The following is a 23,409-nucleotide window of genomic DNA, read 5'->3' on the forward strand; positions in this document are numbered from 1 at the left end:
TTCTAAACCGACTCATAAGTTTTTCTTTCTAAACCTTGCCATGTTGGCGTCGTGGAACAGATTCCACGAATTCCACACGCTTTCTTCGTGCCTCAAAGAGAAAGTTATCCGAACAGTTTTGTTGTTTGTGAAACACTCTTTTGTTACAGCAACAGCAGCGAGGATAGCGCTAAAATCTGAACCCATTCATTGAGTAAACAGTGTCGGATTCTATTCTTGTCGACTCGACCCAGATCCTTTCTGCTTTGTCTTTGTTTAAAAGCGACGCGCAACATGTGTACATCATTCGAATCAAAAGAACGGCAGATAAGGAGGAAAAAATATTGCTGAGAAATAACTGTATTTCTTGAATGTCGTCGCAATGAAGTCGGTTGGAAATAAAGAGCTAATGCCATTTCATAGCGTATCATTAAAAAAATTAAGCCAGGATGCGTACACATTAATAGACGTTAGACCAAGATCAGAGTACATCACAAGTCATATTGCAGCTGCTGTAAACATCCATTGCTCGCCTTTGCTTATACGAAGGTTTCAGCGAGGGAGTAAGTCAGTCGAAAATTTGTTTATGCCCGATGAAATCCGTCGAAAGCTTCAACGGGACACAAGCCAAATCATTGTTTTATATGATAACGATTCTGTAGATGGAAACATTGGCAACGAGATTCGTGAATTGGCTCGTGTTTTACAAAACGGGAAACGTTCTCGATCAATTTTTTTTCTAGAAGGTAAGTTTTGATTTGATCGAGTACTTAAAATGTCTTTAAGTAAAAAAAATTAGCCGCAAAAAATACTTCTTATAATAAAGTTTTAGTAGTGTCAAACATTGTTTACAAATTATGATCGATATCCTTTATCTTGTCTTTGTCTTTTATTAGGAAAGAATAAGTCTTGTTATTGAAGACACACGAATTTTTCCTGTTGCGCAACTTGAACCACAAGTCGATTCTTGCGTTCATTCTAGAAGTTTTTAAACAAAGACTGACTAAGTCTTACAGAATTTTTGTGTCGGTTGAACAGCGTGAGTCAGATCAATCTAACCAACGTTTTGCTGATCTTTGACTCATCTGGTGATCTGCTATCATAAAAATGACTCAATTTTGATTTAACCTAAAGAATAATGAGTCACTGAGAGATGTCTTTCGTTTTATCAAACTTCGTAACTATTTTCTTTCGTAACGTTGGCAAGTACTCCCGCCCTTTACCTCCGCCCTTACCGCATCGGAAGGGCGAACTGGCTGGAACGACAATCGAACAAAGACAACATTGCCAGGGCTTCCTAGCTTCCTAGACGATGGTGCAATATATCAACCCATAATTTATGAAAATCCATCGTTTTTATAGTTTTTTAAAGTCAGCCAGAGATTTAGTCGTGATCTTTGTTATCATGTTTCATTGATCCAAAGAACAACAAATCCTTCACTACTCCCTTTGTCTCAACACAATGGTACAAGTCGGCCACGTGTGCAGAAACAAGTACATGAATGAAATCCAAAGTTGGCGGGAAATTTCCCCTCCTCCTATAGAAACTCCCGGTACTAGGACATAAAAGAAAACCCATCCATTGTAGTACAGGTTTTGTTACAAATGAATGTAAAAGACGATTGTGAAGTGTTTCGCCATTCGACAGAAACTATCTTTCCAGTAGCAAGCTGTCCTCCTAAGGGTCATTTTAGGCAAGCCTTCAAGTCTGGGTTACAACTAGCGACTTAAGACGATTGGTCGCCATCTTTTGAATAAAAATATCAATCTTTATTCTCTAATTTAGAAAAAAACTACACCTTTTTGGCGTCAAGTTGTTAGTATATGAAAGTAAAATAATATTTTACTGAGTCAAAAAACACAGGCTATGTGCATCTCTTAGAGTAAAATCATTAACATAAATACCCTGTTTGTGAGAAAACTTCAATAGGAGATATTCCCTAGCTCACTAATCTCCCCTGAACTTTTCAGGGATCTGATAAAATTGAAGTGGGATGTTCGTTTGAAAGTAGTTTCATCTTTTGCTCTTTGTATATGAATAAGCAGTATCACTTTCAATGAAAACTAGAATTCCGCCCATTTATGTTGTGACGCCTCATGAGCTGTTTGATTCCATAACCCTCTTCTACCTACTGCAAAATTTCTGAAGTTCTTCTTTCATTTTGCTTGTACAGGTGGAATCAAAGGCTTCTTATCTGAATACCCTCAGCTATGTGAATCTATGCCTTTGAACATCGAAACAGATCAGCAACAATCAGAGACGATTCGCGATCCTACTGACCATGTGTTATTCAATTCATACGAAACAGAACCTGTTCACCTTCTGCCGCATCTGTTCATCGGCAGTGCACAACACGCAGAAAACCGTGAGGTCCTTCAAAGACTCGGGATAACGGCCATACTCAACGTTTCCAAAACCTGCAAAAACAACTTCGAAGATACCTTCACGTACAAAACGATTCCAGTGGACGATTCGTTTACAGAAGACATTGGTTGTTACTTTGGAGAGACTTCTAATTTCATTGGTAAGTATATTCATTGATCGAGTAGTAAAGTTCAAAAAGTAGCTGGAAAAACTCAAAATACTTAAAATAAGCCTACATGCAAAATGCGCCAATTTACTTCGTGCCATGTATCCCTCTCTTTTTTTTAAATGGTATACTCTTGTTTCTGTTCCAAAAGAAGTCCCTAGTTTAGTATCCTGCCAGCACTTCTAATCACACCGGGTTAGCAACCGCCAATGACCTTGCCCCAAAGCAACACTCCTTCTTGCCTCGCATAGATGCAAACTGCACCCCAAACTAGGAATTTTCAACAGAGGGCCTGGCCACCCTCTGTCAGATTTAAAATGCAGAGAGACATTTTAATGGAGCAGCAATGCAAGATAGATTTTTTCTGCATAATAAATTGTATATTTAAAAGGTTCTAAGAGCAGTTGGATTATTAGCAAAATCGGCCTGCCTGATAATTTGGATGCGGTTCTTGTCAAACTGGGACCAAAGGGCATAATTATCAATAGTTCCACTATCATTTCAAATGGAGCCACACCCGACAACATTATTATCGGCACCTATTAGCAATATCACGGTGCGGGACTCGAGCCCAGCTCTCTTTGTATTTGCCGCCATGGTGAACGATCAACTTGCTCTTTTGCCTTTTTCCATTGCCTTGGAACAGCCAAATTACGATAGATCTTTGTCACTTGAAAGCTAATGAAAACTATGGTTGGCTTTGTGCGTTATTATAACACACCTTTAATTATATTTTCTTTATTGCTAGAATCAATCAGACGGCAAAACGGAAAAGTGCTTGTTCACTGCAAAGCTGGAATATCAAGATCGGTTACGATTTGTTTAGCGTATCTCATCTCATCCTATGGGTTATCCCTCGATGAAGCATATGAATTTATAAAGAAGAAAAAGACACACATATCGCCGAATTTCAACTTTCTTGGGCAGTTACTGCTTCTAGAGTCAGCCAAAAACGCGTGCAAGACAAAACAGAAGCCCATAGATACACCTGTCTTGGAAATTGAAATACCATCAAGCCCCAGAGTTCCGCTAGAAAGCCTTCACCAAAACTCTCCTTTACCGCACAGACAGGCTTTCTCGTATCCAGTGGACCAGGCTGGTTCTTGTTTAGGCTCGTATCTTATAACCAATACGGCCTTGGGGAGCAACTCTCCGAAACTGATGCCTACGCCAACATAATGGTAATTTTACATTTTAACGATGTACAAAGATGTGTCATGTTACACCCTGCAACAAACTGTATTATCATGATTTCAAAGCTTGCGATCATTTAAAGATGAGAACTAGGCAAGCTTGATTTCTTTAAATTATTTTAAATTTGTTGAATTGAATTAGTTTGGTTTGAACCCAAACATAAGACAGTAAAAGGCGCATTTGTATCTAAATTTGTAAATAAATAAAAAATGTTCCGTTGATGTAAGCCTGTTGAAAACTGAAGTCTTATTGTGTTAATTGAATCTAAAAAATGTAAATTAAAGTCGTCATAAAAATGTGAATTGATGTTGAATTATATGATTGGGAATACTCGAATGGACGTTTTGAGTTTCTTCTCTTGTGGTTCTCTGAACATCTTTTCAGAATAGTAGCGTTCTGAAATGCAACGCAATACCTGCCAAAATTACTTGGAAAACCAATCAACTGAATGATTGGCAGTTTAGGCAACTTGTAAACAAGTCACAGGAGAAAAGCCTTTTCTAATCTCCCGCAACGTATTACAGCAACGCAAGATTACTGTACCTTAATAGAAACTTTGAACAAAAATATTGTTTTACTGGTCAAAAGAGAAGTAAGGACCTTTCTTTAAGAATAAACCCCCCCCCCCCCCCTCCGCCCCTGTCAGATGAACATAATTTAGTTGGCATCTTTGTCACGCTTTCAAAATTTATTTTAAAATTGTGAATTTTGTCAAACTGCTTGACTTGCCAAGAGATCAAACGTATCTTCCATAAACTAAGGATTCAGGATGTGCGTCGTTTTATGGTGCAAAGTGTTCTTAGAGGATTGATGTATATTTCTTGTTAAGTCAGTAAAAGACCAACGGCGAAGCGAAACAAATTTTTGGGAGGGAGAATATGATTTTTGCCGACAAAAAAGGCGTGTCTCAGTCTTTAAGGGTGTGATCACTGCACAAATAATCTTATGTACTGCTTTTATGCGTTTCTATTCAGTGCCATACTTTGAAAGTTTAACTGCTTCAGAAATTTTAATGTTACAGGGTGAGAAAAAAATTTCTTTTGCCCGGCAAAGATCTTTTATGTGCCTACGGATAAAGTGTTAGGGATAAAGCGCCCGTGTACCCCTTCCCCTTTGGTGACGCCCTCATGTCTCTCACGCCTATGATAAAATACAATAGGGTTTGTAGTCGTAGGCCTTTGCAACATCCATTAGAATAGCCCCAAACAAATGTTTAACTTCTGCCTCCACCCTTTGATCAACTCAAGCAAAACAAGCTCTGTGGTGTATGCCCTTTTATATGCAGCAATCAAAGTCGAAGGGAATTGTTTCACGTTTCAATATGCAGACTCTATGAAAGGTTTTGTTCCCGTGCATAATCTGCTATCTGCTGTTTAGAAAAAATTCTGGATTTGAAAAGTATAGTCAAGATAAAGTCAAGATTCTGCACAATAGCAGTAACACTCGTATAGTCTTCGAACTTTTCTAATATTTGCCTAGCTGCCAGTGTGTTTTTGGAATGTCCCCTGTATCTGTGAGATTTGTAGGTTTTCTGTTGCATACATTTTTTACAAAACAATAATAATACTGAAAACTTCAGTCAACTTTTGATGGTTTTAGTAAACTTTTACCATTTTTTATAAGCGCAATATCAGAGTTTGGTCGAACTCCGTTATTTTTTAAAGTTAGCTAAAAAACCTGGCTCAATTTCAGTTGAAAGTAAATGAGGTCATCATCCGAGCGAAAACGTGTAGCAGCAGCAACAACGTCTAGCTGACGTTTCAAAATTTGCGCTACCATTTTGGGATGTGTCTAAAATGTTTTAGGCGTTCATTTAAAGTTGATATGCACAAATAAAGAAAGGGTGGAGGAAAGAGAGTTGACGCAAAGATGTTTTTGTACATTTTAACATGGATCTCCACAGTCATTCACATAGTTTTTCTTACACTGTCGTTAGGTGAGTGTTATTTTGAACTTTTGCTCTGCGTCTATGTAAGTTTGGCCTTAGGGCTATAGATCAGGCCATCCGATTCTTTTAATTGCGAGAAGCTTTGATGCATACGTTTGATACAACAAGCTATCTATAACAGTTAATAAAATAGTATCATGGCTCGATTTTTCTAAAAAAAGGAATAATTGCTTTTTACTGCCAAACAAGAGTTTGTTTGATAAGGGGAACTCCTCCCTCTCTGCCTCTTCTATCAGATGTTTACTCACCATTAAAGTTTAATGAAACTCTAAGAATAATTTGAATTTGCTCCATGACTGATTTCTAGTAGCATTTATCATTGACATTACCTTCCACCAAATATATATTTATATCATTGGATCCCAGTAAATGTCCTCCTCCTGCTGCCATGTGAACTTGACCTGGATTTCCTGGTTTTCTCCTGACATTTTAGAAACCAGTGATATCTCCAATAGCCACAGAAAAAAAATATCTCAAACGAAAGTCAACCTTAATATGATCCTGTTGTTATATATGCAAAGAAACTGTGGGATGACACACATAATCCGAGGTGGGCAACCATGGCCCTCTGGCCAAATCTGGCATGCCAGCAAAGTTTTAGTGGCCCTAAGACCTTCAGAATTGAATATTCAAAGAATAAAATGTCTTGCGAACTTGCAGCAAGATATCTTTGATCAATGTGAAATACTTTGTATCTGGAGTATTGAAGTTCATTCCCAAAACAAAAAGATCAAGACCTCCACATAGTGGCAGACTGGCCCAAAATTTGTAACTGGCCATGAGGAACCAAGGGGGGCCCAGGTGGGTGTGGTCTGAAAACTGGGGCATGGTCAAGTGAACACATCATCAAAATTGATCAATTTCAAAGCAACATAACATATGTAGCTGGAATAACAGAGTTGATTACAAATGTGTGCAGCGTACTCTAATTGAAATTTAGCATTTAATGATAAAAATTCTTTCTGATTTGGATTTCATTAATTTTGCGCAAGATACCTTCTGGTAAAAAACAAAGCTAAAAATAATAAGAATCTCATTGTCCAAATTTCTATCGAAAACCCAAAATGGAAAAGATTTGTCTAGCAGCAAATAAAGCCAAAAGTTTTGAAAAAATCAACAAAAAACGACAAATATTTCTGAAACCAAGGGATTAAATTTTCTCAAAATAATGGTTTGCTTACACGAAGCTCCAAGCTTGTTGTACTCAGTTGCAGGTTAACTGCTTCAAAATGGAGATTAAGCTTTCTTTTTATCATTTTCTTTTTATCAAATTCAATGGTAACAGTTGGCTCCAGCTTGCAGATATTTTTATCAAATTAATTCAAAGATTCCCTTGAATTTTTGGCAGTATTTCGAACCTGATATGTGCTTACATAAGATATTTTTCATAAAAACCATTTCAATCAAAGGCTACCAGAAGTTGCATTTCTTTCCTTTGCATTCCAGAAAACCATTTATCAGTCCTGTCCCCTTTTTTTAACAACTTTGACTTCTTTTCTGAAAACCACTTGCAACTCAAAGTTTATTTCTCCGTTATGTGCAATTTGACTAATTCTTGTCATCTTTTTTGTGTCAATTTTTCATTCCATTAGGCAATAATTTACCCATTCGTGTTTCATACTGGGCAGTCAAGTGCAAGAAAATAGCAAGATTATCCAATAGACAAATCTTTAAGAAGGTGCAGCAGTCCCGTTGAAATATTATTCGCATTGCATTATCTTAATGCTGTGGCTTGAGTAAAAAAAATAGTTAACGCCAGAGTTTTAAAGTTACCTTCATTTCATTTCATTTCATATTGATGATTCAAACTTTTAATTACAATATTACTGATAATACGATTTTATATTAATTAGGTAAGCTTAGGACACTTGGAAAAAACTCAGAAGAGCTATCGGGCCAAGTGCCCTTTACGCAATTTAACAACAGTTTGCAATATAAATGAAACAAGTTATGTTAATAGTAACATAACAACAACAGCTAAAATAATAATATTAAACTAAGCAAAATTTAACTAAAGTAACAGAATTAGGTTTGAGAAATCAGGATACTTGCTAGTTTATTATTCAGAATTAAAGTTAGAATAAAATTTAAATTAAGAATCTTAACTACTGAATCTAAAGTTAAATCCCTACTTTGTTGCTAGCTTCAACCCTCACCACAGGCATAATTTTAAGTGAACTCTACAACTAATGCTGTGGATATAAACTGAACCTGGATCTATGAAAAATCAAAATTCCGGAAAATTTCCATCATACTAAAAATTCCAAATGCCTATTCACTTTCCATAACCTACACCAGTCATACTTTTTTCAATTTTGACCCAATATTTTTTACAACCACATAAAATAATGCTATATTCAACCTCAGTTTTGATGTAATCCATGACGTTTATCATTCATAATAGGACATCGTAAAGCCTCATATTCCTAAAATGGGGCCCTTTTCCTGTAGAGATGGGGCCCTTTTGCCAGGGGGCTAATGGGCCAAAGGCTGATGGGCTGGTGGGTTAGTCTGCCACTGCCTCCACAAGCATTTGCATTTAGAAGCAACTTTTTTGACAGAATAAAGTTTATCAGCTATAAATTTTCCACAAATTCAAACTATGTGCATGTAGACACACTCTCCCCCTAGTTGCTTTGACTTGATTTTGAAGCTGAAGAAAATAACAAACTAGAAGGAGAATAGCTCTCATGCTTATACAGGACAGATTTCAATTGCTGCAATTATGGGGAAAGTTATTATGGAAAGTTTTAGTTTGATTTTTTTTCTCAAAACGGGTATCATGAAGCAGTATATCTGGCAAGATAATCTATTAAACCAGGAAAATTGTAACTCTATGTTGATGTTATGCGAAAGTTTTTCGTTGAAAGATGCTTTTAAATTCTGTTCAGCCCTTCCTAACCCAATGTGGTAAATTCTTATGAAGCTGATGATCTTAAAATTAAGTTTGCCTTTTAATTACGGTTCTCTTTGCATTTTTATTAGCTCTTGAATTTTAGATTTTAACTAAACTCCTTCATTAACAGCTATTTGATGTCATTATTTTGGTTGTAGCTGCTGGGTTATATTATTTGGCAGAGTTGGTTGAAGAATACACAGTTACCACTGCAAAAGTCATAAAGTACATTCTTATTGTAAGTCTTGTGTATTTAAAGCTAAAAATTATTTTTAAAAATGGCTTCGAAGAAGCAAATATTTCGAAACAAACATTGATTATGTTTCAAAATGTTTCCTTTCTCAAGGCAATTTTCAATTCTGTACCACAAAAAGATTGTTTGTGTATTCTATTTCTTGACAACTTTATCCCATAACTCTTCCTTCCTCCCTAGATCTTGTAAGTGTTGGAATGCTCTACACTCTTCCTGCTTCCCAGATTCTTACAACCTGTTTTTATTAAAAAAAAATAAGCAAGCTCGATTTTTCCTCTCACTCTTCTAATACCTCACCCCTTGTCAGGGCTTAGCTTTAGGCTCCTAAACCTTTCCTTAACATTACCAACTAAAGAATTCAATCAACTTGTTTCTATCGTCTTTTGCAAAAAATAATTACCTACTATTTTAACAACAACAGAACTGGCTGAGGATGTCTGATAATTTAATCAAAGAATGATTTCAGGAGAATCGCCCAAAAATGTCAGATTTATTCCCCTTTATTTCTAATTCACTGATTGTTATTTTAGTTAAGCTTGTAGAAAGCTGTCATAAGAGTGCTTTAGCTATGTCAAAAAGTAGTGAAAGCCAGAGCTTCAGTTTTCTTCCCATGAAAAAGTCCCTGGTTAAGTAAAATTCAATTTTTAGATTGTTTTGATAAGCTGTCTTGATTTTGGTGGTTATTTTTAAGCCACCATATTTTACATTTTCAGTCACCTTATTGTTGATTGCATAGCTATTGCAGTGTCACTAAACAATTATTATTCTTACGATATGTTTTTTCAATTTCTAGGGTTCAACAGTTGCAGTTTTGGGGGTGTTATTTCTGGAACAAATGCCTCTACATCTAACAGGCCTAGTTCTCCTTTCACATTTCTTTTATGCAACATTGTTGAGCAATTTTCCCTACATATCATTGTCATCACTAAGCTTCATTTTTAGTTGTGGTAAGTAATAGTCTGTTCTGTTCATTTTTCACCAAAACCAGAAACTCCTTATGAATATAATTGCTACTTTTTTGCATGTAATGTGTTTGATTTTTAAGAATTCATCATCTTATTACTTCTTACCATTTTGCAAAGGCCCAATTTCAAGATATTATGGCTATATGTCCTAATTTTCTGTTTTTAACCAAATATAAATGCAAGAAAACTTTTATGATGTTTATTCTCAGATGAAAATATTGATCTTGTGTTGCATATCAGGGTGAAAATTCCTTAGTTTGCCTAATTTTGTAATGAGTTCAAAGCCTTAGCCTGTCCTTAGTAAAGTAGAAGTTAATATTTGTTCTTTCAGTTCTTTTGGTTGTCAATCACTACCTAGCCTTCTCTTATTTTGCTGAAGTGCTCTATAGTTTTCAAGAGGTTTGTTTTCTTCACTTTTTGTTACTTCTAAAGTTTTCACTAGGAAGTATATGACAACAAAGTAACAACAATTAAATTATAACATACTACAATTATGTGTTCAATTTGAATGTCCCACTTGCTTTTTGACTTGAGGATTGTTTTGTTATTTTTATGATCTTTAGAGAAATTTTCAGACAGATGTTTAATTTGATGCTTACGGAAATCTAAGATTGAAAACTCACTATTCTACTGGGTGTCCCAAATTGGGCCTTTCGAGTAGTATGGGAAGCCAATAAATTTCCAGGTTTTTCATGCCTTTCCTGGAGACCCGGGCTATAGCCTGCATGTGCGCAAACCCCATGCAAACCCCATGCAAACCCCATGCAAACCCCATGCAAAATGAATTTGCAAGGGTTTTTTCCGCCCACGCAGTTTTTCAAACCGACGTTCTCATTCAATCCACGCAGTTTAGCTTGCCAATGTTTGTACTACTTACCACTTAATACCAGGGTGTTAGTATTTAAAGAGAAAGAGGTTTTTCATGTCTATATATTTGTTAAATGGCATTATAGAATTCTGTTTCCTTATATAGCATATGTTGAAAACTATTGTATTATCTGCTAAAACTTGCAATGGAATAGGAATTGTACCACATTTTACTGGCAAAACCTAACAAAAGTTTGCTATATTCCAAAAAAGGGTATATCTATATTGGTCTTGTTTTAAGGGATGGTAATACAAAATTTAAAGGAAGTAATACACCTTTAAATTTTGGTGCCTTCAAAATACACCAGTAATAATACAGTAGTAATACAAAATGCCTTCTTAAGGTAAATGGTGTTTAAAGAATTGGCAATGTTATGTATTTTTGCCTTTGTAAATACTCAAATGTAAAAAAATTAACAACAGTTCTGCAAGGGCTAAATAGCCCACGCAGCCAAACTGGCAAGGGCTTTTTATAGCCCGTGTTGTTTTTTCCAGGAGAGGCCTGGTTTTTTTAAGTGCTGCTTCTTTTCTTTTATTTCCAATCCAGATATCCTTTACAAATGATACAAAACTAGAAAGTTAGCAGTTGCCCCCAGTTCCTCATGATATCTGCCTTTGTTGGTTCTGAGACATGTATTTTCAACATCAAATATCAACATTAATTTTGCTAGTTTACTCTTCTATGCATACCAAAGAGTCTATCAGTTTTCTATGAATCTATCTGTATACATCTATGAACATGTAAATCCATATTTTAATGAAAACTTGTTGCTTGTGTTTGAGATATCCATATATTCACATTTAAGTGTCTCTTCTCTTTTCAGATCTTAGCCTACTTCACAATTTGTCTGTGGATAGTGCCATTCAGTTTTTTTGTCTCCTTATCAGTGAATGAATATGTTCTCCCTACCATGCAAACTACTGATATCTCTGGTAGCAGCTCAGTTATAGGTAACAAATATGATTTTTTGATATCATTTGCTAAACAGTGTTTGATTTTTGAACAGGATAGTACGTTAGGGAAAATGTTAGAGAGTGAATAAATATAGACAATGCATGTATGGTGTGGTGACTCCCCAGCACACTTGGTAAAGGAGGGATGCATTGAGTTCGAGTGGCATAGCTTTGCACTGGATTTGAATGTATGACTAAGTAGCTCTGTTGGTAGAGCAATGACATTTAAGGTTCTGGTTAAATGATCAAGTCTTGGCCTGGTCAAGTCACTTTCTCACATTTTGTCTAACAATATTGATGTCATTTATGGAAGGAGTTTCAAAATACTTTGGTTGGTTTCAAGGTTTAAGGAATCTATTTGTTACACTGTTGCATGTTGGAAGTTTCAAAAGTTGAAATTGTTGATTAAACTGTACAGCGAATATTTTAATTGTTTAAAGCCTATAATTTCCTTAATGCCTGGAACACAATCATCTAACATATTTCAGAAATGTAATTCTTAAATTCAATTCAGTCATTAAAGAGGTAAAACAAAAGCTTTCTGGTCACTTCTTAGTATTTGATCATAGCTCATTGTTGCATGAACAGTTTGATTTTGTGAACACATTCATCTTTTAATATAAATTTATTCCAGATTGTGTTGTCTATTCTGACTTAACTGTGTTTGATGTGCAAAATCACAGAGCAATAGAGATAGTAGAAGATAGGCTAGAATGAGACATGTTCTATGTTACTCCAAGTTTCATGCTTGCACACATCAGACAGACTGTATTAATATTTTTCAAGATAAATTAGTCTAAATTTTCAGTGATTTCAGATGAACAGTTACCATAACATGCATTTGTGCTATAATTGGAGCAAGCTTCTTTTAACAGTCTTAAAGTTGCAATTGAAAATTAATGTAGAATCTTGTTTTATTTGTAATACCAGCATAATGCCAAGCTAAAGTTTTTTTATTGACTTCCTTTAGGTCCAAACACTGGAATGCTAATCTCAAAGAAGTCAAAGAGAGGTGGACTGCTCGCTGTTTTTGACTACTTTAATCAGAAGAAAGATGACTTGTTGCTAAGAAATAAAAGGTTCTGAAAATATAGATTTCCTTTGAAAAGCTTTGTTCAGCTGTACTAATATTGAAGTTTCAGAAGTTAAGTACCAAGGGATGCATTCTTGTAAGGGGGATGAGATTTGCATGTCAAAATGGCTAACCATGCTTACAATTAGATTGGAACAAGCAGTGTTTTGCAAATGACCTGTTTTTGTAGGTATTTGTATCATGTCCTGAATCTAAAGACCAAGATAACAACTTCTTGATATTTGATACTTAAACAGTTGCTTATAATCATGCAGGTATCTTATGTAGTTGGAGGCATGACTTTGTGTTTCTTTATTTTAACACAAAGGCTGTAGTTTTATCAAGTTTGTTTTTTAGCTGCACTACCTTTTTCAAAAACCAAATTATGTGTAAGGTACCCAAATTCAAGCTACTCGCTTGCTTGAGTTTGCCATCGTACTGCAACATATCCCAGTCCTATGAAGTCTCATACATTTGCATGAGACAAATGCATTATTTGTTGGAGTATACAGCAATTGTAACAGTCTCCAACATTTGCACGTCTCCAAAATTTGTTTGAGTCTCTGGTTTTTCTTCAAGTCTCATGTATTTTACATTGGTCTGAAGCATTTACAGGAGTGAGTTTTGGGTGTTAGAGAAGAAGGCAGCAATATAAAATATGATAGCACCAGTTAAGTAAGGATCTCTATGTGAATTTAAGAGAGGTATTAAGGAATGGTTCTTTGCATAAGGACAAAGTGTAATTCAGACAATCATGTTAAAAAGCACCTTATTTACCCTAATTTTCAAGAAAGTTTATTATCTTGACAAGTCACATGATTGTTTATATATTTGGTTAGTTTCAATGTCATTAGCAAAACATAATTGCAACAATTGCAAATCAGGAGTAAAAGGTTAGAAAAACCAAATTATGGTGTACCAGACAGCAAGAGAACCCTTAATGCCCTTCTATAATGTGATTCACTTGGGCAGTCACAAATTCAAAATGGTTCTCTGTTATGATTACAAGCTAAAATTTCTCTTGCTCTGACGAAGCCCTGTATGATGAGGCAAAATATAAGCTACTTTTAATTTATTTGTGTTTGTTATTTTTTGTACTCAGTTCATTGCAGTGTTCCTTATTTTCTACATTTTATCAAATTTTTGCCGCAAGCATACCATTGAAGTCCCTCCAGCAGTTTGCAACCATGGCCTTTCCTTTATTTACATCAAATTTGTTGTTGTCCAGGGTAGCATGCATACCTCAAATCAATATTTCCCTTATTGAGACTCCTGCAAGTTCCTGAAGATAACTGATCAGAAGCAAAAGTACAAATACTAAAAACAAGGGCAAAATTTTTGAGGAGACAATGCAATGAATTTATTTATGCTTGGGTGAATTTTTTTTAGATTAAACACCTCTTCCTAAGTTTTGTTTACACTTGGTTCTCATTTTCTCACTACATTATGCATAATATGGCAACAGGTGAATGTTATTTTGGTGACATTCAGAGAAATAATTTCTTTTGTTTATTTGACATTCGTATTCAACCCTTCAATATAGAAAACTCAAGCAGAATACAAATGCCCTGTTATATAGTGCTTGTTTCTGGATTAAAAACTGGTGTAACAGGGAAGAAATTACAGCCTCTTTCTCCCTGTCAAACAGTGAATAAAAATCAGTAGTTTGGAAATAGATTTTTTACTCTATGGCCTAGCGGGTTTCTGCTACAAGAAAGGCAATGGTTTGGACTGGAAATACAGACTGGAACATGCCAACAAATTTGTTAATTCTAATTGAGGTGATAAAGTCACATTAAGACAACAATGAATTAACATTTGAATACACTTGAACTGAATCGAATGCAAAGTTTTATACAATCTATATGATGCCTGCTTTTTGATTAGATTCTGAGTTGCAACATGTACTAGTTAGATACAACAGTTAAGTTAGTTCAGCTTACTATCTCTCTATTCTTTTTCAAGCTACAGACCAAAATATTTTTCTGGCAACTTTCAATTAAATTTAAACAAAAGTTGCTTTGAAGTCATATTCAAATTAATTTGGCACAACAAATATGCTGCACATGACCCTGACCAGGGTTGCCATTTGGCCATTTTGATGGCCAAATTTCTCAATTCTAGCCTTTTTTAAAAGCTGTTGGCCGTCGAAAAATGATTTTGCTGAAAAGGCAAGTTTGCTGAATTTTGGCTGCATTTTAAAAGCCACAAAAATTCATAAAAAATAACAATTTTGCACACAAAATATTCAACATTTTGTTAGAATAATGAAAGCAAATTGGAGCTCTTGTAACAAACAGCCAATTTTGATTGTACTATTATTACTCCAAAGAATTAGCCAAAATGTACATTTTTTGTTTGGCTGGCAGAATTTGGCAGTCAAGCGTAAAATATTTGGCCGCCAATCATTCCAAGCTTCTGGCAACCCTGACCCTGACCTAAGTTGCCAATAGACCAGCTTTGAGCTTGTGGGCAAATTAATAAACAGAAATAGAACAAAGAAAGACAAGTACAAATTATGCCAATAAAATATTTACATCTTTTCCTTTTTAATGTTATTGCTAAAACTGAAAGAGCATTGAATGTATATAAACAAATTTCTGGCACAAGAAAACTTAAGAGTTAAAATTGTACTTCACAGTTACAAGGTGCCTCTGACTAGGTTTAAATTTGTTTTCTTTTTTACAGATTCTCAACACAAGGAGAGTAGGACACCAATTTCTTCTTACACAAGAAATAGTCGTAAGATAAAATAAAACTGTACATGCATCAGTCTGGTTAGTTATGAAACTGGATTAAATCTTAATGTATTATAAAGACTTAAAAAGCTGTATTAGGCTAAAAATTATTAAATATTGGCTTCTTACTTTATTATAAATTCAATTTGACTTTACAGATACAAATTAAATAAGTCAAAATCTTCATTTTGATCCACCTGGTATAAACACTGTTGCATTTGGGTTCAGATGGTATGTCTGAAAGAAAAAAATTTAATTGAGCATGGACTCTGTTTTAGATCAAAATAAGCACAACTGTTCATTTCGACAGTATATATAAAAGATTCAAAAGGAAAACAGAAAACAATGACCATGCAGAAATTATTTTAATTCAGCACTTAAGAGTGTTCATATGTCCCATCCTTCAAGCACAATCACACAATCACAAGAAGCCCTAGATAATGATGAATTTAGATAATATTAAAGACACATAATGGATGTAACATAGATAAGAAAGTTATTCCCTTTTATCATATATTTGGGAAGTGAAGGGGCACTTTGGCACCAATATTCAGGAATTTGCTGTCAATTTAGCAAGGATGCTTTCTTTGTGATGACAGGTGCCCTCCTCCCCTTGCATAGTGAGGGGGAAAAGGAGCAGGGCCTGATTGGAATTTTAGCTTTGCGTGGGGGATAAATCCCCCGTGCACATCAAGTGTCAGCCGCAATTACAGCCGCACAATTCCTATTGAAATGATTCATCCAGCTGCACAGGGTTCTTCTTGAAATGTAAAACTTATCTTATATGTACTTAATAATTGACGCTTTTAATGAAATTTGAATTTGAAGACCCTCAAGAGTTGCAAATCTTCTAAATCGTCATTACTTTTTGCTAGTGTACACACAAGGCTGGTTTTTGTACACACATATGCCAAATAGCAGCATGTGAAGGATATTTTATCATTTCTGGGAGTGAAATACACATGGAACAGGATGATCTAATTTATTATCATGCACAAAGTTTTCAAAGTTTGAGCAGATTTTGGTTTACGGAAACAATTCTCATCTGGTTGGGTCCCTCTTGTTCTTATTTTTAGGAACTATGAAAAATGTTTATCTTTGCTATATTGTTTTTATCACCACTAATGATGTTACTAATGTTTTTCTCTGAAATGTACACCCAAAAGTTACATACTGTTTTATTATGGTAATTAGTCTCAGCCGCACAAAAATTGTATCTGTGTTATTTGCAAATGCGCAATTTTCATGGACATGCAACAGATCCCCTGCACATCTTTCAAATATTCCAATCTGGGAGCAGGGTTTGCTCTCCCCAAAAACATGAAATTGGTTCAAAATCTGGGAAACAAAATGTCATTGCATTTTGAGTTATGAAAAATAATTTTCTAGAGCAATTTTAGTTTCCTAGAGAACTCTACCTTTATTCAGGGTAATACCTATTGTAGGGTCATTGACCACCATGTGCTCTTAACAATATTGTTGCACCCAGTACCCAGTCCCTTTCTCCTGAAGGCATCTCTGCTTTTTTCAAGTACTAAATTTTTAAGGTCTAAATGCCTCAATCGTTGATTTTGTTCAACTTACTGTTTTTTCTTTGTGATGTTGTGACACTTGGTTGCCCTGTGGTAAAACAGGCGAGTTGTAGTTGTTACGTTGGTGGTGGTAGTCGTTTTGAACATAGCCGTTGAAGGCGAAGTTGTTTGGGGGATACATTTGATAGTTGTTCGGGTAGTAAAAATTTCCCCCGGTCTGGCCTTGGTAGTCATGCCACTGATTTGATCCATTGCAATGAAACTGCTGGGGATCAAGTTCTTGGTTCACATTCATGTAATCGAAATGATCTGCAAGGCCATTCCCATTGCATTGATTAGGATCATCAGCGTTGACATCCTTCGGTAACTGGATATGTGGTTGCCCCGAGCTCGTAAAATGCACAAACTCTCTCTCCTCTTCGTCTAAAAGCAACTCTATTGAATTCCGGATGTAATTTTCCTCTTCGATTTCAGATTGAATTACTCGATCGTAATTTTCCATATCTTCCATCCACATATACTCTGAAAAGTCCTCTTTTGTATTATGTGTTAAATTTTTCGTCTCCTCATCCATCCTCTCGACTTTAAAAGAGCCACTCTGACTCATGACCACTTTGTTTACGGACTAAATCTTACCACGATTTCACGATAACAATATCAAAGATGGCTGACGACCTTCCACTTCGCTCTCAAGCTTGACTAACCAATCACGTTCACGTTTCTTCTCTTCTGGCTAATTCTGTCGGGCCGCGCTGCACTCTGGGCCCCTTGGGGAGGCCCAGCGGAACAGGTGTAGATACATTCAAACATACACTCATTTTTTGATAAGAAACTTGCTATAAGAAACGAGTACTGGACAGTCAGAAAAAATTAAGAAACTTCAGTACACGAAGCAAAAAAATTAAGAAACTATAAAATCGTGATAAAACTGAGAACAACGAAATTTTCTAAAATCCAAGAACAAGATTGCCTTGTTGGCCTGTTGCAAAAACAACTACTTTGCCATAATACATGCACCAGATACTAACTTTTTAGTCAATAAAAAATATTTTTTTTGGCTGGAGAGGCCCATAAAGACACAAGGGATAAAAATATACTTCCCAGATCTAAATGTATCTCTTGTCGTGATAAAAAAGGTCACGAGCATTTCATAACATCATTCATGAAATGATAATTAAGAAACTCAATGATAATTAAAAATTAGTATTAAAATTTCCAGAAACTGGAGTACTCAACATTGACCTTTGTTTCTTTTAAAAAATGAGTGTATTTTCATAAAAACTTTTAACAAGCAGTATTCGCACTTACATATTTACAAAATTTCGTATAAACTTTTGAAGAAGATGAGTTGGATAAGAAGAATTTCAGACAAAATGTTTATTGCTTTGTTAAAATTTTAGTCGAAACATTAATTGTCTGGAAGTTTTATCCAGCTTTAAAAGAAGAATAAAATCTTGAAAAGGAGAGGAATGCAACTGTAGATTGTGTGGACCTTTTGTGGCTCAGGTTGGGCTCTTGAACGGATAAATGTATTGTATTGCAAAAGCCAAAAATGCTGTAAAAGCATTGTAAAATGTGCATGTATGTATTTATACTTAATTATTTCTTATGTTAGATACATATGTATTTTTATTTTTAAACAATTTTACTTTGCAGTAGGCTTGAATTAGCTTTTATTTTGTAGCTATTTTTATATGCCTACTTTAAATAAATAGATAATAAAAATAATAATGATAATAATAATATATCCAAATATTTTTAAAAGTCCTTAGAGCATTGAACTACACCAAGTAACGCGTAAGATTTTTTATAGAGAATCAAACCTGAATGCTGCTCTTAAAATTCACCTAGATGCCAAAACATTGGTTTTCAAAGTTGGTTTTCTGTAAAATAATGCAGGAGACAAGAATAATGTTATGGCTTGAACGATATTTATCTCCACTATAAACATTGGTTTCGGGGGAAGGGACGAAAGTATTTATATTCGTGTTCGAAGTGATTTGGACAGGCATTGTAACATTCAAATATTGTTAAAAGCGTTAAAATTGACAGGGCTAAAAAGTGTAAAAGTGTTAAAAGACAGGGCTTTTAGAGTAGAAGATACGCGCTGATCATAGTGCAGATCCTCTTAATGCCCAGGTAGATTTTATAATAATTGATACATGCTTTTAGCATGTTTAGCATGTAGGACAGGGTCAGGTTGCAAAAAGATTTTCTGCGCACCCTTGTCACTTTCCTGGTCACGTGCCCTCCGGGACTTGCTAGATGTGTCACTTTTTGCAAGATGTCTCAATTTTTGCTGCCGAAGGTTATGCGTCTCCCCCCTCCCCCAACTTACACTTACATGAAATGCTTCTATTTGATTAAAATGAAAAGATCGATTAAAAGAAATTTTGTCGGAAAATGTTTCTTTTTGGCCCCCTCTAGAATTCATTCGCCACGACGCCCCTGTGACTGACAGCTTACCTAATATCTTCGTTAGACACCTAGGCCACAACGTGACTCATGTTCCTTGATTCTCCTGCCAATGTGCAATGCATCGCATCACGGCGCAATGCAAAATGTCATTTGAAATGTAAAACACCATATAAAATGTAAAACGCTATATGAAATGTAAAACGCTGTATGAAATGTAAAACGCCATGCATGAAACACCACGCGGAGTATAAAGCCATATTAAAAGTGATGGCACGCAGAATCAGGGGCGAAAATACCGGGGGGTGTGGGGGGGGGGTGTGACACCCCCCAATCTTAAAAATAGTCGATTTCGCAGGGCAATCGAAGATTTCGCAGGGCGCCAAGAAGAGCTTTGTTCCCACGCAGAAATGTCACCTCAGAAGTTCGTAAAGGGCCGTTTAGGAATTTTGAAATGGAAATATCATATTTGTTATGAACCTACCTTCCTGATATTGCATTTTAGAGAACGGAACAGGTATGTAAGGATAAGCTCCGTTATTTGCAAGGCGAAAGCATGTCTTACCGAAAGTCATAGCCAATGGATGCAATGATTGATGCATATGTTTATGAGGGCAAGGTTGAGTCCTTATAAATTAATTTAAGTTGTAAATTATTTTCATGACAGGCATGGCGTCACTGGGGGGAATAGGGGGCTGAAGGCCCTCACTTTGGTCAAGATAAGAATTTTTTTATCATTTTTTCTAATAATTTTTAACAGTGCATGAAATAAAAAGAGAGTAAACTGTTAAGATGCCAACTTTGTTTGATCTAATTACTAACTTTTTCACTTATATTATTATTATTTTTCTTTTATTTGCATTAATTCAGTAAATCACGTTCTGTATCATTGCAATGTTTTAATTTTGGATGGCCTTCTCGATACAAGAAACTGCACATTTCTGTTCAGGAAATAAAATTCTCCCAATCAAAACAACATCTTCCTCTGTCACTCACAACTATGTGCAGTCTGAAACGAAAGGTTGACGTTTCTTTTCTTCCCCCACGTCTATCACTAGAGTTTTAGCATGACATGCCACTTCCTATTTTTCCCAATAAACAATTATCAGTTTTTTAGCACAATAGTATTTTGCTAAATTTTAGTCTGAAAGATGCTTTTTAGCCCTATTACAAGGTATAATTTCAAAAATTTTCTTCATGTCGGACCCAACCATGGTGGGTCCTCCTATATCACTAAACTTGATTCTTAGTCCCCCCGGGCTCAATTTCGTTGCTTCGCTCATATACTGCACCAAAAAATCATATGCCACGAGATAGAAGCTTTATTATAAAAAAATCAAATTTGACATATAATTTACGCTCACGTAGAGAAATAGATATTTCATAGGCAATGAAGTTTCAAGTTTGTTTTTATTGCTTAGAAGTTTTTCCTTGGTAAAGACCAGTGTACACTGGTGAAGCTTTCACTAGTAACCTATAGAGTATAGACAAACCTTTGCTACGAGGTCTGCATGGCATCACTCAGTTTTGCAGAGCAGAAACCCTTTTCATACCCCCCAAACCTATTGGTCAAATTACGCCCCTGCGCAGAATGAATAAGCAGTGGGAATATGATATTTCATAGAGAATTGGAAAAGCCACACGAAAGGGTAAACTAATGATCTAAATGCCATAGAATAACATAATGTCATTAGAATTTAGTTAAAGACCATGTAAAATGGGAGTGAATGGCATGTGAAATCATAAAACACTCTACAATTGTAATATAGACACAAACAATGTTCCATAATTTGGGCCATTGCAGATATCTGTATCCTGTAAGGAGAGCAACAAACATTAATGTAAAAGTTTGAGAGCAGGAGGCCCAGATCGGATCCTTGTGGAATCCCAATAGACCGTTTATTGTAGGAACCCTTAATACCGAAATAACCAGTTTTTTCATCTGAAGTTTCACTGTTCTTAAGTTTTGAATAATTTGTGGGTCGGGTGCACTAAATGTTGTTTTTTATTTCAACATTGACTTGTCAACGATGATATTCTATAAATTGTTTCTGAAATCAAATTAAACTGTTTTGCACGACATTTTAGCAGCACGGGTGACTAATTGATAAAATCTGCTATGTTTCATTAGAATGAGAGAGAGTAAATATTCAAAAGCACATTGTTGTTTCTTTTAATTTTTCAACTGAAGCTGGCATGTTCTTACGTTCTAATGAAGTGTATTCTCAGGGCCGTCGCGAGGCAAGCCTTGTTGGGGGGGGGGGGGGGTGTGAACTACAAATTTACCTGATTAAAAAGTCTTTGCCTGAAATTCTTTAGTTGCTGTCACAAACCTCTGCAATGCATTTTGTCAATCTAACTCTATAATGCGCAACTTTCATTTTAATTTGATAATAACGGAATATTCCTAATAATTTTGTCAAACCTCTATATCGAAACGGGCAAAGGATATAGTTACTACCCGAGGCGGCACCATGGTTGCCGCCGAAGGAGCAGGGAATTTTCGAATTTTGATGCTTCTAATTCTCTGGAAAATCACTCTTTCAAGCACATTTAACTAAAGCAATCCTTTTAATCCTATTGAAAATAATTTTTTCGCAAACAAATTGAACAGCAGATAAAGACAACTGGTACAATTTCGCCGTGGTCTTGAGAAATACCATGTTGTCAGTTACTTCTGAAGCTAGGTAACTTTGAATGTTAAAAAAAACTGGAGCTCACAGTGAATTGCAGTTGACGCTTCTACTGAGAAACTTTAGGGGAAATGGACACAAGACACAATTTTACCTAAAGAGGGCCTGGATTTTTCGATTTAGTGCCAACAAGAAATCTTCAAATCTTCGAATCATTAGTTTGTTTACCTTCATTCATATCAAGGAATATCATCTTTAACCAACGGATCAACTACCTTTGCTTGATTCTTTACTGATTTTATGACATGAAGGTCTCTAAAATACCTAAAGCGTGTCTTCCACCGAGCGGATTTTACCTGAAATTTCCTATTGAGATACTATTGGGGGGGGTGTGACACCCCCAATACCTCCCCCGGTCGCGACGCCCCTGTGTATTCTTATATAAGGAAAAGTGTGCATTATCTTTTAAACGTTCCTTGTTTTGTTCCTAGTATTACACCGAGTACTTAAACCAAGTAAAGGCCTATTTGCCAAATTAAAACGATTTGTCGATTGAGAAATTCTGACAGAGACATTTAAAGTTCAATTTGATGTATAAAGGTTTGCCTTATCTTTACCAACTGTTAATTTCAAATGAATTTAGATACTAATATGGCTTTAATTTTGAGACAAGATGCTTTACCTGTCAGGTTATTAATCAGATATTTTGTAAAACTTGAAAACTGGATTTTTCTGGGAAGAAGTGTTTTGTCTTATCCTTATCCTTTAAAATTGAATTGTGGTATTGCTAACGGTGTTCTGTGGATTAAACTTTGTTACTGTGCTTAAGAAAAAGGGCAGACGCATTGTTTCTAATCGTCTCTGATTTTGTAAAAATGCAATCGAAAGATCCAGTTATTCAGCCAAGCCAGAACCTGTTATCTTTGAACAAGTTTTAATTCTAAACAGTGGGGAAAATAGGAAACAAAGAAAGAAGGTAGACGGAAGTTTTTAGCATCAACGAAATTCATTTTGAACAACAATTATTATTTTGGCCAAGCAAACATTCAATGTTTGTTTGGTATTCTTTGAGGAAAGGTAGCCACTGTTTTAAAGTTTATTCTGATTAGATGGACAAAGTCACGTGTAAGATCAACATTAAATGCAACAGCGTTTATTCACACCTGGCAGGACTTTTCTGGCAATCTGAGTGTATTTGACACTCAAATGTGTCAATGACCCTTGCCTTTCTCTTGAGCAGAACAAATGTGCATGCCCTTACTTACCAGCTTTTTAGCTTGAATGAATAAACAAAACATTAAAACCAACTGTTAATGGCCCAAGTGGGGATAAATCAATACTCTCCACCTAACAGTGACATAAAAAGCAGATAAGAGGGAGGGGGAATGGGCAAAAAAGTACCGTTTTTATCTGGCAAACTTTATTTGAAACA

The 23,409-nt window shown here is 35.5% G+C and overlaps 3 protein-coding genes across 3 annotated transcripts; 2 read left to right on the forward strand and 1 right to left on the reverse strand.

The window, feature by feature from the left end:
• The first annotated feature begins 267 nt into the window (after nt 1–267).
• On the forward strand, nt 268–4,044 carry LOC135695895 (dual specificity protein phosphatase 2). Its single transcript, XM_065215106.2, has 3 exons — nt 268–725; nt 2,154–2,504; nt 3,259–4,044. Exons 1-3 carry the CDS (start codon nt 362–364, stop codon nt 3,687–3,689), a joined length of 1,146 nt encoding a protein of 381 aa, XP_065071178.2. The 5' UTR covers nt 268–361; the 3' UTR covers nt 3,690–4,044.
• Nucleotides 4,045–5,452: 1,408 nt separating this feature from the next.
• Nucleotides 5,453–12,999, forward strand: LOC135695897 (protein TEX261). Its single transcript, XM_065215109.2, has 6 exons — nt 5,453–5,640; nt 8,707–8,786; nt 9,595–9,748; nt 10,098–10,165; nt 11,458–11,584; nt 12,558–12,999. Exons 1-6 carry the CDS (start codon nt 5,574–5,576, stop codon nt 12,671–12,673), a joined length of 612 nt encoding a protein of 203 aa, XP_065071181.2. The 5' UTR covers nt 5,453–5,573; the 3' UTR covers nt 12,674–12,999.
• A 2,151-nt stretch (nt 13,000–15,150) lies between these two features.
• LOC135695898 (uncharacterized) lies at nt 15,151–17,642 on the reverse strand. Its single transcript, XM_065215110.2, has 2 exons — nt 16,982–17,642; nt 15,151–15,634 (listed from the first exon to the last, which is right to left on the reverse strand). The coding sequence occupies exons 1-2, from the start codon at nt 17,534–17,536 to the stop codon at nt 15,581–15,583; spliced, it is 609 nt and encodes a 202-aa protein (XP_065071182.2). The 5' UTR covers nt 17,537–17,642; the 3' UTR covers nt 15,151–15,580.
• Nucleotides 17,643–23,409: the final 5,767 nt, after the last annotated feature.

Source organism: Rhopilema esculentum, chromosome 14 (assembly GCF_057945365.1).
Source record: "Rhopilema esculentum isolate cy_ngs chromosome 14, ASM5794536v1, whole genome shotgun sequence".
NCBI classification, from domain to species: domain Eukaryota; kingdom Metazoa; phylum Cnidaria; class Scyphozoa; order Rhizostomeae; family Rhizostomatidae; genus Rhopilema; species Rhopilema esculentum.

Bases quoted from the DNA above. Each gene is read 5' to 3' on its own strand.
- LOC135695895 (XM_065215106.2), top strand. From the start codon at position 362: ATGAAGTCGGTTGGAAATAAAGAGCTAATGCCATTTCATAGCGTATCA. The intron at 726-2,153 runs GTAAGTTTTGAT...TTGCTTGTACAG, and splicing joins ATCAATTTTTTTTCTAGAAG to GTGGAATCAAAGGCTTCTTA. The intron at 2,505-3,258 runs GTAAGTATATTC...CTTTATTGCTAG, and splicing joins AGAGACTTCTAATTTCATTG to AATCAATCAGACGGCAAAAC.
- LOC135695897 (XM_065215109.2), top strand. From the start codon at position 5,574: ATGTTTTTGTACATTTTAACATGGATCTCCACAGTCATTCACATAGTT. The intron at 5,641-8,706 runs GTGAGTGTTATT...TTTTGGTTGTAG, and splicing joins TTTTCTTACACTGTCGTTAG to CTGCTGGGTTATATTATTTG. The intron at 9,749-10,097 runs GTAAGTAATAGT...TTGTTCTTTCAG, and splicing joins AAGCTTCATTTTTAGTTGTG to TTCTTTTGGTTGTCAATCAC.
- LOC135695898 (XM_065215110.2), bottom strand. From the start codon at position 17,536: ATGAGTCAGAGTGGCTCTTTTAAAGTCGAGAGGATGGATGAGGAGACG. The intron at 15,635-16,981 runs GTAAGTTGAACA...TTTTTCTTTCAG, and splicing joins AACATCACAAAGAAAAAACA to ACATACCATCTGAACCCAAA.